General features: G+C 40.6%; 1 protein-coding gene across 1 annotated transcript in view; it reads left to right on the forward strand.

Annotated features, from left to right (window-relative positions):
• Positions 1–7,734, forward strand: part of LOC113424589 (von Willebrand factor A domain-containing protein 7-like) — a 59,272-nt gene extending 51,538 nt beyond the window's left edge. Inside the window, exons 16-17 of the mRNA XM_087954257.1 lie at positions 322–542; positions 7,296–7,734. Coding sequence (XP_087810383.1) covers positions 322–542; positions 7,296–7,401 — 327 coding nt within the window. The 3' untranslated portion in view covers positions 7,402–7,734. The remainder of the gene's footprint in view (positions 1–321; positions 543–7,295) is intronic.
• Positions 7,735–19,214: the final 11,480 nt, after the last annotated feature.

The raw sequence follows: 19,214 nt of genomic DNA on the forward strand, positions 1-19,214 counted from the left end.
TGGGAGCAAAAATGGCCGCCCAGGAAGGTTCCCTGAGGCCCAGGAGGCAAAAAAAATGGAGTGCCGGGGGGGTGGTACTGTAAAAAAAAGAACCACACCCACCCTGTCACATGGCCATGCCCACCTAGCCACACCCACAGAACCAGTAGTAAAAATATTTGCATCCCAACCCTGGTACCTAGTCTTTAGCACCTGACACCTATAGATCCATATTGGGAAAAGAAAGATCTATGTGTCCTTGCATTTGCATTTTAAATTCATGTACTCATGTATTATGGCTCATAAGCTTTATTATTAACCAACACATTTGCTGTTCAACAGGAGACTGATGAGGTTCCACCTGTGTACAAACTCAGAGAATTTTTCATGCCTTGTAGGGGCAACATCCAGAGTGAACCAGTCTGTCGTCGTCATACTTGGCAAATGTCATTCACTGCCATGGATGACAAAAGTGCCGTCACTGTCAAAATCAGTGCAAATCCTTCTGGTCTCACTTGCACTCCAATCAGAGGTGATGTGAAGAATGTAATATGTGAATATAGGTACGTATATGCTGATTGCTGCATGTCCAGAGGTGGACTTCCAGAAGTCTAAGGTGCTTTGCCTGCCAACGTTCCAACTGGCGAGCCCAACCAAACCAAGCACAGTTGAGACGATCCAATCTCTGAATGCAAAACTTTATTGAGCACACATCATTTCGGCACTGGTGAGGGCAAAGCCAGATCTGACTAATTCCTGCGCAAGCCCACATAATGAAAATATAAGATTCTCCCTCCCCCTATTAGAGCAGGTCACATTGTCCAATGGAGTCTCATTGTATTGTTATGAGAAAAAGTCTCTGGCTTTGGGAAATACATGCCGAAGTGCCCTTGGCTCTCACGGCTCGACTTTTTGATAAATTCCATCTCACCCTTCCGTCTCCCCTAGTTCATTGAGAAGCGATAATGGATAACAAATAACAGATAATCAGAGTTGGAAGGGACCTTGTAGGTCATCTAGTCCAGTGATCCCCAACCTTTTTTTGCCGCGGCCGTACCGCATCAACTGGCGCCGCCATCTTTTTGCGAAGTGCTTCCGGTGAGCTTTCTACCCGAAAAGCTCACCGGAAGCACTTTTCAAAAAGATGGCGGCGCCGCAACCAGCGGCCCGGTAAGACTTGTTCCGCAGACCGGTACCGGTCCGCAGACCGGCGGTTGGGGACCCCTGATCTAGTCCAACCCCCTGCCCAAGCGGGAGACCCTGACAAATGGCAGTCCAATCTCTTCTTGAAAGTCTCAACTGATGGCGCTCCCACAACTTCCGAGGGCAAGCTGTTCCATTGGTTGATTGTTCTCACTGTCAGAAAGTTTCTCCTTATTTCCAGGTTGAATCTCTCCTTGTTCAGTTTCCATCCATTATTCCTTGTCTGGCATAGAGGTGCTTTGGAAAATAGCTTGACCCCTTCCTCCCTGTGGCAGCTCCTTAAATATTGGAAGACTGCTATCATGTCTCTCCTGGTCCTTCTCTTCACTGGACTAGTCATGCCCAGTTCCTGTAACTGTTCTTCATAGTCTCCAGTCCCCTAATCATCCTGGTTGCTCTTCTCTGTACTTTTTCTAGAGTCTCAACATCTTTTTCATAGTGTGGTGACCAAAACTGGATGCCGTACTCTAGGTGAGGTCTTACTAAGGCTTTACAGAGTGGTATTAGTACCTCATTTGATCTTGATTGTATCCCTCTGTTAATACAATTTAGGATTAATGGTTGCAATAGCAAAACTGCACTTCAAATTTGAGATTGTCAACTATTATGCTATGGCCAATTTAGAAACAGCAATAGTACTTCAACTTTTATATTATTTCGCAGAGCTTTACAGCCCTCTCTAAGCGGTTTACAAAGTCAGCATATTGTCCCCAACAATCTGGGTCCTCATTTTACCCACCTTGGAAGGATGGAAAGCTGAGTCAATCTTGAGCCCCATCTTTATTGAACTCCTGACAGTGAGCAGAGTCATCCTGCAATTCTGAATTCTAATCACTGCGCCACTCAGTCTTCCTTTTGATCCTCAAGTACACTTCTTCTGCACCATGGTTCATTTTTTTTTCTCCCTGGCCAAAACAAAAGAGCAGAGCTATGTGGGGCCATCGGTCTGTGCAGCAGGCTTGAGGTGGTACTAGCTTCTGAAAGGTCTACTTTCTCTTGCTTAATTATATTCTCTGGAAAGAGTGCAATGAGCTCTCTTTCAAAACTCTGCCCTTTTGTAAGACTATGCAGCAAATTTGAGAAGGTGTGGCCTTTGGGAAGAACATTAAACCTACTCTCTGTTGAAAAAAATGGCAGCTCTTACAGCCACTGTCTTTCATCTACGGAGCATCTCATTGAGCATCTCTTCTTACTACTTTTATTTATTTATTTTATTTATTTATTTATTTGATTTGTCAATTGTTTACAAGATAATAAGTATAAGTGTATACATAGTTGTGAATACATGAAATGGGTACATATAAGAAAAATAAAAGAATAAGAGAAACAATAGGACAGGGACGGTAGGCACGTTGGTGCGCTTATGCACGCCCCCTACAGACCTCTTAGGAAAGGGGTGAGGTCAATAGTAGACAGTCTAAGGTTAAAGTTTTTGGGGTTTGGGGAAGAGTCGAGTCGGGTAGAGTATTCCAGACATTGACCACTCTATTGCTGAAGTCGTATTTCCTGCAATCATACTTTGGATGTAGACTCCTACAAACTCAGTTAGTCTCTAGCATTTCTTTTTCTTTTTATGACCTTGTTTGTGGTGGGGTTGGGATAATTGAATCGAACTGAGCATTTACAGAGTTCGCAGCAGATATTTTTCTCTTTGTGGCTTGATTGAGAAACACCGATCACTGCCTGGGATTGAATGATCAACCTTCGAATGGGAGGCAACTGTCTTCATCTCTAGGACACCACACCACTCCAGTTAGCTTTTAGCAGTGTCTAATTAAAATAATTCAAGGAAAATTAAAATGATTGCATCCCCCAAGTTTCTTACAGTTTTAAACCTATGCTTGTCTGTGTAACAGAAACTTGAAACTTGAATCTTTCCGATTCAATTTTACCTGACCTTCCTTTTGTTTTCTGTGAAAGTTCCTTGAATCTGGAGCTGAAGGAGAACAATTGAAAGGCAAGTTCTCTAGTAGCTAAGTGTTGGAGTTCATTTTTGGAATGTATTTCTATGCAACAACCGCAGTAGTATTCAGCCAGTAGATGGCACTGTTTACAGGTTTGGATCTATGGTATATACTCCATGCTCTTTTATTCCCGATAGAGTGTCCTGTTTCCTGTTACAGTTAAACAGTTGAGCAGTAAAGCACATGGTGACCGTACTCTTTGTTTGCTCTATGATGCTATATATAAACAGAATTTCTAACACTAAGGCACCAAGTTAGAGACAGGAAGACTGTGAGTTTTAGCTCCATCTTAGTTGTTATGGGGGAAAAAAGAGGAGGAAGGAGTATTAGATATCTTTTCCTTTAATTATTTATAATAATTATATGAAAGTAATAATAATAAAGGTAATAGATAAATACAGCTAGTCCTCGATTTACAACCAATCATTTAGTGACTGTTCAAAGTTGCAACAGCACTGAAAAATGTAACTTCCTCACACTTAAAACCAATGAAGCAACACGTGATCAAAATTTGATTGCTTGGTACCCAGCATGTATTTACAATGGTTGTGGCATCCTCGGGTAATGTGATAACCATTTACAACCTTCCCAGCTGGTTTACGACAAGCAAAATCAATAGAAAATTCAGATTCACTTAAAAACCACCTGATTCACTTAACTGAAGTGATTCACTTAAAAACCATGGTGGAAAAAGATTGTAAAATTGGGCATGACTCACTTAATAATTGCTTCATTTAACAACAGAAATTTTGGTCTCAATTGTGGACGTAGGTCGAGGACTATCTGTAAATGTAAGTGCAAATAAATCTTAGCTTTCTCCTTCTCTGCCCTGGATTTTACAACATGACATCCCAAAGCCTGTTTTGTCCCTTGCCTGCCTTACCAATGCGCAATATCCGTTTTTCAGCACACAACATTTTTCAGGTCCCCAACACTAGTGTTGGAAGAAATGTCCATCTGGCTTTGGTTCCAAGTGGGGAAAAAGATACTGGAAACATGGTGGCTGTTTGGAAAGATGGTTTAATGGTGGACAGGGTCACATGCCTTGGAGCTCTTGGGCGAAAAAGGGAAGAGATGCTGAGAGCCCCTGGGTTTTATGCCGTCTGTCTGGATTTGAATTTGAGCTTGTATTCTGATTGGTTGTCTGATTCCCATGGGGCCACGCAGGGGCAACTCTATAGGCTGTCCTGAGTCCCAGGCTCGGTTGAGCCCTGCTGGATGATGATGTAACGAAAGGGCTTTGGGCAATTCCTATTATGGATCTGCCTGAAGGAGGTAGATCTTTGTTATGTAGAATAGACTGCCCCAGGCCTTCATGGCCCATTAGTTTCTGCCTCTCTGAGTGTCTACTTCTCTATAATTCTGCCTTTTTAATATATCCTAAAATGTTTCGTTTCTCTCAGAGATGGGTGGGTTTTAACTTCCAACACTAGCAACAGTCTTTATTATTGCCTGAGCTTCTTATTATATGTAAAGAGCAAGCCAAATAATTAAAACCTATAAAGAGTTTGGGTTTGGCTAGTCTAGAGAAAAGAAGGACCAGGGGTGACAGGATAGTATTTGAGAGGCTGCCACAAAGAGGAGAGGGTCCATTTATTTTCCAAAGCACCAGAAGGTAGGACAGGAAACAATGGGTGGAAACTAATCAAGAACAGAAGCAACCTGGAACAGTGAGGACAATTAACTACTAGAACAGCTTGCCTTCATCACTGCAGGTTTTTAAGAAGACATTGGACACAGCAAACTGTCTGAAAAGGTATAGGGTCTCCTGCTTTAGCAGGGGTTTGGGCTAGAAGACCTCAAAGGTCCCTCCCAGTTCTATTCTGATTGAACGATTGATTGATTGAGTCATTTATAACAGTTTGCATGCTGATTGTGTGCTTAATTCCAGGGTATTTGTGAAAATCAGCTGGCCTATTTCTGAAGTAGACTTAGAGTGCCCCCTGGAGTTTACAAGTTTTCATCAAAAATAGAAAACAAAGATGCAAAGAGATGGATGTCTTTATTCATTTAAACCCCAGCTATGAAATATCTTTTCCCTAGGGGAAAGTAATCCAGAATTAAAGTAATGCTTTTATTAGTTTGAAACCAAAATTACAAAACACCCATATTTTAGCCAGATCTTTATTAGGTAAAGAAGTAGCAAAAAAAAAAAATATTGTTGCTAAAGCAGACAGAATGTGCAGTTATTAATATTAGCTAATTTTTAGGTTTAAAATTAGCTAATATTTAGGACAGAGCGTATATTAAACATGTTTTGATTTTATTTTTTCTTCTTTTGAAACTCTTAGGTTTTTAATTTATGACAATTTTATTTTAATTTTCTGAGCAATGGAAAAAAAATCAAAGCAGTACAATTGCTTTATTTTTATTAATAACAAAAATAATGTCAGTGGGTATGTAATACAAATCCTATATACATTACAAGGATTAAAGCAAAGATGAACATAATGGGAGAAAAAATAAGGAAAAAAGAAGAAATGAAATATATATATATATATATGAAATTAATTTGGCCCTTAAGGCTATTAAATCGACACTATTTAGAAAAAAATGCTCCATTTTTAGAATATATCTATAATTCCAAATAATAATAACAATACTGTATATACTCGAGTATAAGCCTAGTTTTTCAGCCCATTTTTTTTGCTGAAAAATCCCCTCGGCTTATACTCGAGTCAGATTCCCTCTGAAAAAAATGGTGTGGAGTCGCGCCCTCCGGCAGCAGCGACTCCCAACAGCCTCAGCCGGGAAGGGAAAGGCAAAAAGCGCTTTGCCTTTCCCTTCCCGAGGCGGCGGGACTGGGGCCGCACCGGCGGTAGTGACTCCTGACTCAGGGGGCCTCCGAGGAGGGGAAGAGAGTGACTCCTGCCTCCCGCTGTCATCATCATCTTCTTCTTTGGGTTAGTGAATCAATTAAACCTTTCATGATAGTGAGATCGCTTCCCAAATTAATTATTTTTATTTTTGAAATTTACCAGTAGCTGCTGCATTTCCCACCCTCGGCTTATACCGAGTCAATAAGTTTTCCCAGTTTTTGTGTAAAATTAGGTGCCTCGGCTTATATTCGGTCGACTTATACTCGAGTATATATGGTAACTTCACATCACATATGTTGAATCTATTCCTTAACATGAAGAGAATAAATGTCATTCCATCCATGTAAAATTACTAATTACTAACATTACAAATCACCATCTTATTAAAGCATTTCCTTACTTTGAGAAAAGTTGACATTCTAAATTCCCACAGTTATTACCAAACTGTAATTCTGAACGTAAAGGTAAAAAAAATAGTAAAAACATATTAGTACCGGAAAAAATGTATTGACCATATTTAAATTTAATCTGAACAAAATTTCATTTTTATGATGCCCTGACCAGTTACTTTTGAGACATCCTGTTCAAACCCCAATTTTAGCCCTGAACCTAAAAGGAGCTACACAGCAGCTGCAGAACACTAGTCTATATTCTTCCTTTTCTTTCTTCATTGATCAAGGTAAAATAATGTATGTTCGTATTTCAACCAGACTGTGTAGCAAAAGAAAATAAGTACAGGTCATTCTTAATTTATAACCACAATTGGGACCAGAATTTCTACTGGTAAGCATAGTGGTTTCTAAGTAAGTCACATTCAAATTTATGACCTTTTTGCCACAGTTTTTAAGTGAATCACTGCCATTGTTAAATGAGTTGCATATCATTAAGTGAATCCAGATTTCCCCCCAGTTGGGAACTGGCTGGAAAGGCCCCCCCAATCACATGACCTTGGGGTGCTGCAACCGTTTGTAACTACATGCCACAGGCCAAGAATTCGAATATTGATCACGTGACTGTAGGGATGCTACAATGTCATGCGTGCAAGGATTGATTGTAAGTCACTTTTTCAGTTTTGTTGTAACTTCGAACAGCCACTCAATGAATGGTCATAAGTCAAGGACAACCTGCACTTCGCCTTGATGAAACATGTTAACGGCGGAATTGCCTTAGTGAAGCGGTCACGCCTTCTAATTCTTTCACTGCTTGCAGAACTCTTTCATTCTGGTGTCCTTGTTTTTAAACCCCATTCCGCTTGTAGCTGTCCAAACTCTTTCCTCCTTCACTCTCTCCCGTTATTTATCCGCCTTGTTATTTTTGCTCTCTTCCATAGGTCAACCTGCTGCGATCCTTTAGCAGAAGTTTTGATCAGTGATGAAGACGGGAACACGAGCAGTTTCACGATGGACTACAGAAACCCTAATCCTCCTCCAAGCTAGTGAGTTAAACATCTGAAGCTGCCAACTCATTCACTAAAGCACGTTACCTTTCTCTTTAGTCCAAACTAGACAACCCATGAGCCTGGCTCGTAGATAAAGAGATGTTTTCTTGCCAGATTCTTCAATGCCATCAACAATGGCAGGTGTAGGAGATGACCTGGCTGAGCCTGGAGGGGGGGTGTCAAATGTGTCATCAGTCATGAATCCTTTCGCAATCATAAGAAATCTAAATCCAGAAATCCTTGAATTCCTTTGACATCTACCGCCAATTTGCTTTGACTGTTAGTAGTTCAGATTCTTGTAGCGAGCAATAAACCTTTATACTCATTTGAACTGCCTGGATTTTCTGATTTCTCTGGCACTTAATGCACTGCTGCTTTCATTACAAATGTTCTTAAAATTTTAGGGATGTATCTGCCTTGAAAATAGCCAGTGTTGAAACGTATAGCAGTGGGTCCTAACCTTTTGGGTGCAAGGAACCAGTTCTGTGGAAAACAATTTTTCCACAGACTAATGGTATGTGTGTGGTTTCACAAACTACCTAGATCTCGCACACATGGAGATGAAGCTTCACTTGCTTGTGAGGCCCGGTTCCTAACGATCCACAAACTGGTACCAGCCTGCGGCCCGGCCAATGGGCACCTCTCTTGTATAGCACAGTCAAATGTCACCAGTTGGCCGCAGGAAATCTTTCATGACATTTTGTAATTTGTCACAAAATGCTTTATGGTCATTTGGATGTCCTAAAATGCTTTTATAAAATTTGCCAAATTTCAATTCTGTGGCAATGATGGGTCCCAGATTTTAGGAAGGACCTAACAGCCAAAAGTACTGAATCCAGTTAGAACTATTTGGAACACTGTGTGTAAATAACAACAGCAATTTTTAAAAAAAATTCTTTTAAATAATGTCACCTATGAATCTGGAAGTTGTGTTTATCAGCCCCTTAAGGAAAGAATAGACTGCACCAGAAATTCTGGAGCCCGTTTTATTGATATAGAGCAGGGGTATCAAACTCAAGACCTGGGGGCCAGATCCGGCCTGCAAGATGCTTAGATCTGGCCGTCCTGGAAATAGCATGCAGTACCCTTGCCAGAAAAAATGGAGCTCGGGAGAGGGGGCACATGCAGCCCTCTCGAGCGCCGTTTTTGCTGGCAGAGGGTTACAGGAGTCAGTCACACCCGAAAATGGAGCTCAGGAGCCCGTTTTCTCTGGCAAAGCAATCGGGCCGCCACAAGCACCCCCAACACAAGTGATGTCGAGCTGGCCACGACCCCCACCAACGGCCACACACACATACATCCCACGGTCAAAATACAACCTTGATGTGGCCCTCAATGAAATCAAGTTTGACACCCCTGATACTGAGCGGTGTTTTTCAACCTCGGCAACTTTCAGATGTGTGGACTTCAACTCCCAGAATTCCCTGATGCATCTTAAAATTGCTGAGGTTGAGAAAAACTAATACAGGACACCAGTGGTGGGATTCAAATTTTTTTTACTACCGGTTCTGTGGGCGTGGCTTGGTGGGCGTGGCAGGGGAAGGATACTGTAAAATCTCCAGTCAAGGGTGGTATTTGCCAGTTCTCCGAACTACTCAAAATTTCTGCTACCGGTTCTCCAGAACTGGTCAGAACCTGCTGAATACCACCTCTGCAGGACACGGCAAGTAAGGAATCTTGGAAGCCTGGTGGCATTTTTCCTCTATGCCTCCTTCCTTCCCTCCTGTTTATACCAAAGAGAGTTAAGATAGATCCAGGGGGACAATGAGAGAGTAACACAAGCAGTGTGACAACATACAACACAAGCACCGCCCATTTTCTATGCACTTTGCAATATCACATGCAGAAAAGTGATGGATTTGCTGGAATAGACTTTGTGAGCGCTCCTAAGGAGAATACAACACAACTTTAGAGGCCATCTGCAGCCACATTGTAGTTTTGCTTTGTTGTCACACTAGTCCACCAAACAGAGAATTTCCAAAGTCAGAGAAAAAGGATTAAGACCCCACAAAGCAATAGACTTCCTCTTGAACAGCTTGTGGCCAGTGTAAAATCCAACAGGTGCATCTTCTCCCATTGGCCCTTCTCGGCACTAGAATTCAAACCTTAAGACATGTGGGCTTCAACTCCCAGAATTCCCCAGCCAGCCACGTCTTCAAGTTGCCAACATTGAGAAATGCTGTATTTAAAAAAATAAAAAATAAAACAAAACAATAACAGTTGTTAGCCAGAAAGCCAGGGTTGCTAATTTTTCTGATAGCCTTATGGATAAGATCTGGGGAAGGGAGATGATGAAAAATAGCTTACATTTCTCGCACCAATTCCTTCGTTCACTTTTACTCCATAGAGATGACGTACATTGAAGGAATGTCCTGACACAAAATGGATTGTATTTCTGGTCCCTGGATGTGCCTCACACTGAGATAATAAAAATGTTAGTACCCTTGCCCCAAGTCTCTGGTGGATCCAAATAAAACTAACTTCAGAAGCACTTGTGTCTGTGGAGAGTTTTTATTTATTTATTTTATTCTATTTAGAAAATCTATACAGTCTCCCACCTTAAACAAGCAATTCTGGATGGTGAACAATCTGTAGAAAAATATATTAAAAATGATCATCAACTAAAGTAACCCAATACAAAAAAAATGCCCAGGTACTGCATAGCAAATTGTTTCTTTGTATATAATTTTTATTAAGTTGCATTAAAAATAAAAACACAGAAAAAAACAAAAGCTAGAAAGCTAAGAGAAAGAAAAAGTGCAAACAGAGAAAAGGGGAAAAAGTGGTGACCTCTGATTCTTTTCAGTGCAAGTAAAATAAAAATAAAAACACGTCAACCTTTTGCTTCACATTTCACTTTTCAAGCTAAACCTATAATAACAAAATTATTTTAATCATCAAAACCTAAAATCAAATTTTCATTTTTTTTCAGTTTCAAGAAAACTTCCAAAAGAGGTTTCCACACAGAAACAAAGCTAGATAAAATCTTTTCTCTAATTAAACATTTTCGCCATTTTTGCTACCTCCGTCAGCTTTACTACATAGCAATTCCATCAGTGACAGATTGGGGACCCAATGGGGCAATTTCATACTGGAGATTGCTGGAACAAATATACATCTGGTTCAGTTCCAAGCTGGGAAAAAAGCACTGGAAACATGGAGGCTGATTGGAAAGATGGTTTATTGATGAAGCGGAACCGCCAAGCAGATGGTTCTGGGTAGCTGACTACATAGAGTTGCAAGTGGAGGATATTTATACCTTCGCTCGGGCTTTGAACTTAAGCTTCCTGTTTGTCAGCTTTGGAATCATTATTAAAAGCTGCCACACAGCTGCGGAGGATTGGACGGGGCTTGTTGAGGTAATTCCCCTTTAGGAGAATGAGCGCTTACAGGGAGATGTATAGAGAGTAGTGTTGGAATAATACACACAGAGAGCACACAGATACACTGTACAGTAAATGTAAGTTTTTACTTCCAGAAAGGTTTAAGCAAAGTCCAAAATAAGCAGTCCAAAAGTCATTCACAGGTAAATCAGTCAGTTTTCATCCAGGGATAATCCAAATATCAAATTCCAGTGTCAAAAACAGTTCAGTATCAGACTTACATTAAATCCAGTAATATCAGTCAATTAGAAGAAATGGAGCAACGGCAATACTTTCCAACAGAAGGAAACAGAGATACACTTACAGTCTCTTCTGAGACTCAGACTAAGACAAACCAGGTTTCTGGCTCCATCTTATGGCCGTTTGAGAAACTACACCTAATTACAGTTTTGCATTTTCTTAAAGTTATAGTACTAAAATGTTTATCCTGGTTTATATATTTCTAACCCAAATACCTGTTAGGTAACTTAAATTCCTAACAGGGTTGATATTATCTGAGTAGCTCTCAATAGACAAAATCAATTCTTTAGTAATTCAAGATCATTATGAATGGCGCAGGAAGAATTGGGACTGAAGGGGGATTGGTTCACGTGATGTATGATGTGGGGAAAAGGGAATGGTTTGTAGGTTGGTACCTTGTGGGAAAAACATTTGCTAGACTAATACTTGAGGACAGCTCATCAGTCTGGAATCCTCATTACGTATCTGATATTAACACAGTTGAGAAAGTCCAGAAATATTTCACAAGAAGAGTTCTCCACTCCTCTACTCGTTGCAGAATACCTCACGCCACCAGACTTGAAATTTCTTCTAGACCTAGAAAACCTACGACTATGCTGCCTTCGGTCCGATCTAAGTACAGTATATAAAATCATACATTACAATGTCCTACCTGTCGATGAATACTTCAGCTTCAACCATAACAATACAAGAGTACACAATAGATACAAACTCAAGGTAAACTCCACCAAACTTGATTGCAGGAAATACGACTTCAGCAACAAGGTGGTCAATGTCTGGAATACTCTACCTGACTCTGTGGTTTCTTCCCCAAACCCCAAAAACTTTAACCTTAGACTGTTTACTATTGACCTCACCCCCTTCCTAAGAGGCCTGTAGGGGACATGCATAAGCACACCAATCGTGCCTACCGTCCCTGTCCTATTGTTTTTTTATTTTTCTTATATGTATCCATTTCATGTATTCATAATTATGTTTATACTTATACCTATTATCTTGTAAGCGATTGACAAATCAAATAAATAAATAAAAATAAATAAATAAATCTGGGAGGAAACTTTAGTTTCGGAATTCCACACAGGTACCAAGTTTCTATTCTAATAAAAGTACTTTGAGATTATGGTTGATTTGGAGTTACTGGCTGGAATGGATAATCTCTGGAACGCTGACACTGTTCCTGTGCAAGATTCTATTGATTGCTGTCAGACTCCCACGGGGCTATGCAGAGGTCAAACCTGGGAGCTCAGAGGTTGTCTGAGATCCCAGGTTTGGTTGAAGTTTGCTGGGTGATGCAATGTCCTTAGATTGTTCCATGTGATGAGCTCTGCTGCTAGATCCTATTATGTCCTGGAGGGTCATGTCATAATCCCATCACACTGCAGCTGGAGGTCTTTTGTCTTGTAGATAGGCTGGCCCAGTCTTTCTTAATGGGCACCAAATATCTGCTGGGGGCAGGCAGCTGGAGCTCTGTCTTTCTGTCTCCCTTAGGGGAAATATTTTAGCCTTTTTAACATTTCTCAAAACATTTAATTCTTCTAGGAGAGGGGCGGCTGCTAACTTTCTACAAAATGGTTACTAATTAAAACTTAACCCACCTCCTCACCCCACCCCGGGTGTCCAGCTCCTTCCTTTCCCATCTGATGTTAATGGATTTTATTTGTTAATGGTTTTATTCGCTGTGTTATATGATTGTAGATTTTAATATTTTTAATGCTTTAAGGAGGTTGTGCTATGGGTGGCAAATACAGTACATTCCATAAATAAGCAAACTTTGGAGCACCCAAAAATGAACACCGAGCCACATTCTGCACCTTTGAAATGTTCTTTAAGGCAGCGGTTGCCAAACCAGTGGGCCAGGGGCCACTGGTGGTCTGCGAGAAAATTTTGGTGGTCCGCAGAGAAATGTCACCCCAAAAGCAACACCCCCCCCCCAAAAGCAACTAATCCAGGCTGCGCAGGAACACAAGGCTGTGACACCCACATAGCCCGCGGGAACCCAAGTATGCATCGCTTGCATTGGGAACATCAGGAGGTAGGGAGGGAGGGGGGAAAGGATGGATGGGGGAACTTGCCCCACACACCCCATGTGCCTGGCCTGGCCACCGGGCTGCTTCTTTCCACTTCTTTCTTCTTCTGCTTTTGGCTGCACGCAAGGAAAGCAGCAAAAGTCTTTCTTTCTCTCCCCCAAACTCCGCCAGAAATGAGTCATTGGGACCCTGAAAGGCATCCTGCTCCAAGAGGCAGCGCTGGCAAAGACTCATTTCTGGTGGAGTTTGTGGGAGAGAAAGAAAGACTTCTGCTTCTTCTGCTGCTTTCTTTGCATGAAGCCAAAAGTCTCTCTCTCTCTCCCCCCGAGAATGGAGCTGGAGACGGTATCCTGCGATCCCAAATTAAAGAATGATCGATCGGTAGGAAAATGGGATGGGGAATTGTCCTGCAGACTTTTTCGGGGATTTTCCCAGGGTCTCTGATCTGCAGGATTTAAAATTAGAGTTTGGTGGTCCCTGAGGTCGAAAAGGTTGGCAACCCTTGCTTTAAGGGCAGCCCCATATAGATTGCCTTGAAGTAATCCAATCAGGAAGTGATACTGTGTAGAGCAGAAACATTACAACCAGTGCACAAGATGAATCTGTTCAATGCCCCTCGTGATTACAGCGGCCACCTCAGTGATTCAAAAATTTTTTATTACTGGTTCTGCTTGGTGGGTGTGGTGTGGCTTGGTGGGCGTGGCAGGGGAAGGATATACTGCAAAATCCCCATTCCCTCCCCACACCCACTAACCTGCTTTCCAGCTCCGTTCTCCTGTTCAGGGCAACCAAAGAAGACCCAGCCGATCAGCTGGGACTCAATGGGAGGCAGAGAATAGACGGGGGTGGGGCCAGTCAGAGGTGGGATTTGCAGGTTCTCCAAACTACTCAGAAGTTCTGCTACCGGTTCTCCAGAACCGGTCAGAACCTGCTGAATATACCACCTCTGGGCCACCTTCTCTTTGAGCAGCAACCATGAATCCAGGAGGACCCCAAGATTGTACACCATTCATTCTGGGGGATGTTATCCCATAAAGAGGTAAAGATGAAAAAAAAAAAAATAATCACCATATCCAGGGGACCCAAAGACCCAGAGTCAACTTCATCTTGCCAGGGTGAGTTGTAATCTGTTCTCTCCCGTCCAAACCCTTACAGACTCCAGGCCCTGGTTAAGAACCTCGACAGCATCACTTGTAGAGCCAGGGACATTCTTTTATTTATTTATTTATTTATTTGATTTGTCAATTGTTTACAAGATAATAAGTATAAGTATATACATAGTTATGAATACATGAAATGGGTACATATAAGAAAAATAAAAGAAACAATAGGACAGGGACGGTAGGCACGTTGGTGCGCTTATGCACGCCCCCTACAGACCTCTTAGGAAAGGGGTGAGGTCAATAGTAGACAGTCTAAGGTTAAAGTTTTTGGGGTTTGGGGAAGAAACCACAGAGTCAGGTAAGAGTATTCCAGACACTGACCACTCTGTTGCTGAAGTCGTATTTCCTGCAATCATACTTTGGATGTAGACTCCTACAAACTCAGTTAGTCTCTAGCATTTCTTTTTCTTTTTATGACCTTGTTTGTGGTGGGGTTGGGATAATTGAATCGAACTGAGCATTTACAGAGTTCGCAGCAGATATTTCTCTCTTTGTGGCTTGATTGAGAAACATCGATCACTGCCTGGGATTGAATGATCAACCTTCGAATGGGAGGCAACTGTCTTCATCTCTAGGACACCACACCACTCCAGTTAGTTTTTAGCAGTGTCTAATTAAAATAATTCAAGGAAAATTAAAATGATTGCATCCCCCAAGTTTCTTACAGTTTTAAACCTATGCTTGTCTGTGTAACAGAAACTTGAAACTTGAATGTTTCCGATTCAATTTTACCTGACCTTCCTTTTGTTTTCTGTGAAAGTTCCTTTAATCTGGAGCTGAAGGAGAACAATTGAAAGGCAAGTTCTCTAGTAGCTAAGTGTTGGAGTTCATTTTTGGAATGTATTTCTATGCAACAACCGCAGTAGTATTCAGCCAGTAGATGGCACTGTTTACAGGTTTGGATCTATGGTATATACTCCATGCTCTTTTATTCCCGATAGAGTGTCCTGTTTCCTGTTACAGTTAAACAGTTGAGCAGTAAAGCACATGGTGACCATACTCTTTGTTTGCTCTATGGTGCTATATATAAACAGAATTTCTAACACTAAGGCACCAAGTTAGAGACAGGAAGACTGTGAGTTCTAGCTCCATCTTAGTTGTTATGGGGGGGAAAAGAGGAGGAAGGAGTATTAGATATCTTTTCCTTTAATTATTTATAATAATTATATGAAAGTAATAATAATAAAGGTAATAGATAAATACAGCTAGTCCTCGATTTACAACCAATCATTTAGTGACTGTTCAAAGTTGCAACAGCACTGAAAAATGTAACTTCCTCACACTTAAAACCAATGAAGCAACACGTGATCAGAATTTGATTGCTCGGTACCCAGCATGTATTTACAATGGTTGTGGCATCCTCGGGTAATGTGATAACCATTTACAACCTTCCCAGCTGGTTTACGACAAGCAAAATCAATAGAAAATTCAGATTCACTTAAAAACCACCTGATTCACTTAACTGAAGGGTTTCGCTTAAAAACCATGGTGGAAAAAGATTGTAAAATTGGGCATGACTCACTTAATAATTGCTTCATTTAACAACAGAAATTTTGGTCTCAATTGTGGACGTAGGTCGAGGACTATCTGTAAATGTAAGTGCAAATAAATCTTAGCTTTTTCCTTCTCTGCCCTGGATTTTACAACATGACATCCCAAAGCCTGTTTTGTCCCTTGCCTGCCTTACCAATGCGCAATATCCGTTTTTCAGCACACAACATTTTTCAGGTCCCCAACACTAGTGTTGGAAGAAATGTCCATCTGGCTTCGGTTCCAAGTGGGGAAAAAGATACTGGAAACGGTGGCTGTTTGGAAAGATGGTTTAATGGTGGACAGGGTCACATGCCTTGGAGCTCTTGGGCGAAAAAGGGAAAAGATGCTGAGAGTCCCTGGGTTTTATGCCGTCTGTCTGGATTTGAATTTGAGCTTGTATTCTGATTGGTTGTCTGACTCCCATGGGGCCATGCAGGGGCAACTCTATAGGCTGTCCTGAGTCCCAGGCTTGGTTGAGCCCTGCTGGATGATGATGTAACGAAAGGGCTTTGGGCAATTCCTATTATGGATCTGCCTGAAGGAGGTAGATCTTTGTTATGTAGAATAGACTGCCCCGGGCCTTCATGGCCCATTAGTTTCTGCCTCTCTGAGTGTCTACTTCTCTATAATTCTGCCTTTTTAATATATCCTAAAATGTTTCATTTCTCTCAGAGATGGGTGGGTTTTAACTTCCAACACTAGCAACAGTCTTTATTATTGCCTGAGCTTCTTATTATATGTAAAGAGCAAGCCAAATAATTAAAACCTATGAAGAGTTTGGCTTTGGCTAGTCTAGAGAAAAGAAGGACCAGGGGTGACAGGATAGTATTTGAGAGGCTGCCACAAAGAGGAGAGGGTCCATTTATTTTCCAAAGCACCAGAAGGTAGGACAGGAAACAATGGGTGGAAACTAATCAAGAACAGAAGCAACCTGGAACAGTGAGGAGAATTAACTACTAGAACAGTTTGCCTTCATCACTGCAGGTTTTTAAGAAGACATTGGACACAGCAAACTGTCTGAAAAGGTATAGGGTCTCCTGCTTTAGCAGAGGTTTGGGCTAGAAGACCTCAAAGGTCCCTCCCAGTTCTATTCTGATTGAACGATTGATTGATTGAGTCATTTATAACAGTTTGCATGCGGATTGTGTGCTTAATTCCAGGGGATTTGTGAAAATCAGCTGGCCTATTTCTGAAGTAGACTTAGAGTGCCCCCTGGAGTTTACAAGTTTTCATCGAAAATAGAAAACAAAGATGCAAAGAGATGGATGTCTTTATTCATTTAAACCCCAGCTATGAAATATCTTTTCCCTAGGGGAAAGTAATCCAGAATTAAAGTAATGCTTTTATTAGTTTGAAACCAAAATTACAAAACACCCATATTTTAGCCAGATCTTTATTAGGTAAAGAAGTAGCAAAAAAAAATATTGTTGCTAAAGCAGACAGAATGTGCAGTTATTAATATTAGCTAATTTTTAGGTTTAAAATTAGCTAATATTTAGGACAGAGCGTATATTAAACATGTTTTGATTTTATTTTTTCTTCTTTTGAAACTCTTAGGTTTTTAATTTATGACAATTTTATTTTAATTTTCTGAGCAATGAAAAAAAATCAAAGCAGTACAATTGCTTTATTTTTATTAATAACAAAAATAATGTCAGTGGGTATGTAATACAAATCCTACATACATTACAAGGATTAAAGCAAAGATGAACATAATGGGAGAAAAATAAGAAAAAGAAGAAATGAAATATATATATATATATATATATATATATATATATATATATATATATATATATATATATATATATATATATATATATATGAAATTAATTTGGCCCTTAAGGCTATTAAATCGACACTATTTAGAAAAAAATGCTCCATTTTTAGAATATATCTATAATTCCAAATAATAATAACAATACTGTATATACCGAGTATAAGCCTAGTTTTTCAGCCCATTTTTTGTGCTGAAAAATCCCCTCGGCTTATACTCGAGTCAGATTCCCTCTGAAAAAAAATGGTGTGGAGTCGCGGCCTCCGGCGGCAGCGACTCCCACAGTTTCAGCCGGGAAGGAAAGGCAAAAGCGCTTTGCCTTCCCTTCCCGAGGCGGCGGACTGGGGCCGCACCGGCGGTAGTGACTCCTGACTCAGGGGCCTCCGAGGGAGGGGAAGAGAGTGACTCCTGCCTCCCGCTGTCATCATCATCTTCTTCTTTGGGTTAGTGAATCAATTAAACCTTTCATGATAGTGAGATCGCTTCCCAAATTAATTATTTTTATTTTTGAAATTTACCAGTAGCTGCTGCATTTCCCACCCTCGGCTTATACTCGAGTCAATAAGTTTTCCCAGTTTTTTGTGTAAAATTAGGTGCCTCGGCTTATATTCGGGTCGACTTATACTCGAGTATATATGGTAACTTCACATCACATATGTTGAATCTATTCCTTAACATGAAGAGAATAAATGTCATTCCATCCATGTAAAATTACTAATTACTAACATTACAAATCACCATCTTATTAAAGCATTTCCTTACTTTGAGAAAAGTTGACATTCTAAATTCCCACAGTTATTACCAAACTGTAATTCTGAACGTAAAGGTAAAAAAAATAGTAAAAACATATTAGTACCGGAAAAAATGTATTGACCATATTTAAATTTAATCTGAACAAAATTTCATTTTTATGATGCCCTGACCAGTTACTTTTGAGACATCCTGTTCAAACCCCAATTTTAGCCCTGAACCTAAAAGGAGCTACACAGCAGCTGCAGAACACTAGTCTATATTCTTCCTTTTCTTTCTTCATTGATCAAGGTAAAATAATGTATGTTCGTATTTCAACCAGACTGTGTAGCATAAGAAAATAAGTACAGGTCATTCTTAACTTATAACCACAACTGGGACCAGAATTTCTACTGGTAAGCATAGTGGTTTCTAAGTAAGTCACATTCAAATTTATGACCTTTTTGCCACAGTTTTTAAGTGAATCACTGCCGTTGTTAAATGAGTTGCATATCATTAAGTGAATCCAGATTTTCCCCCAGTTGGGAACTGGCTGGAAAGGCCCCCCCAATCACATGACCTTGGGGTGCTGCAACCGTTTGTAACTACATGCCACAGGCCAAGAATTTGAATATTGATCACGTGACTGTAGGGATGCTACAATGTCATGCGTGCAAGGATTGATTGTAAGTCACTTTTTCAGTTTTGTTGTAACTTCGAACAGCCACTCAATGAATGGTCATAAGTCAAGGACAACCTGCACTTCGCCTTGATGAAACATGTTAACAGCGGAATTGCCTTAGTGAAGCGGTCACGCCTTCTAATTCTTTCACTGCTTGCAGAACTCTTTCATTCTGGTGTCCTTGTTTTTAAACCCCATTCCGCTTGTAGCTGTCCAAACTCTTTCCTCCTTCACTCTCTCCCGTTATTTATCCACCGTGTTATTTTTGCTCTCTTCC

The sequence above is a fragment of the Notechis scutatus genome, chromosome 2 (genome assembly GCF_049901735.1).
Source record: "Notechis scutatus isolate UNSWTSFEM ecotype Mainland chromosome 2, rNotScu1.2, whole genome shotgun sequence".
NCBI lineage: Eukaryota > Metazoa > Chordata > Lepidosauria > Squamata > Elapidae > Notechis > Notechis scutatus.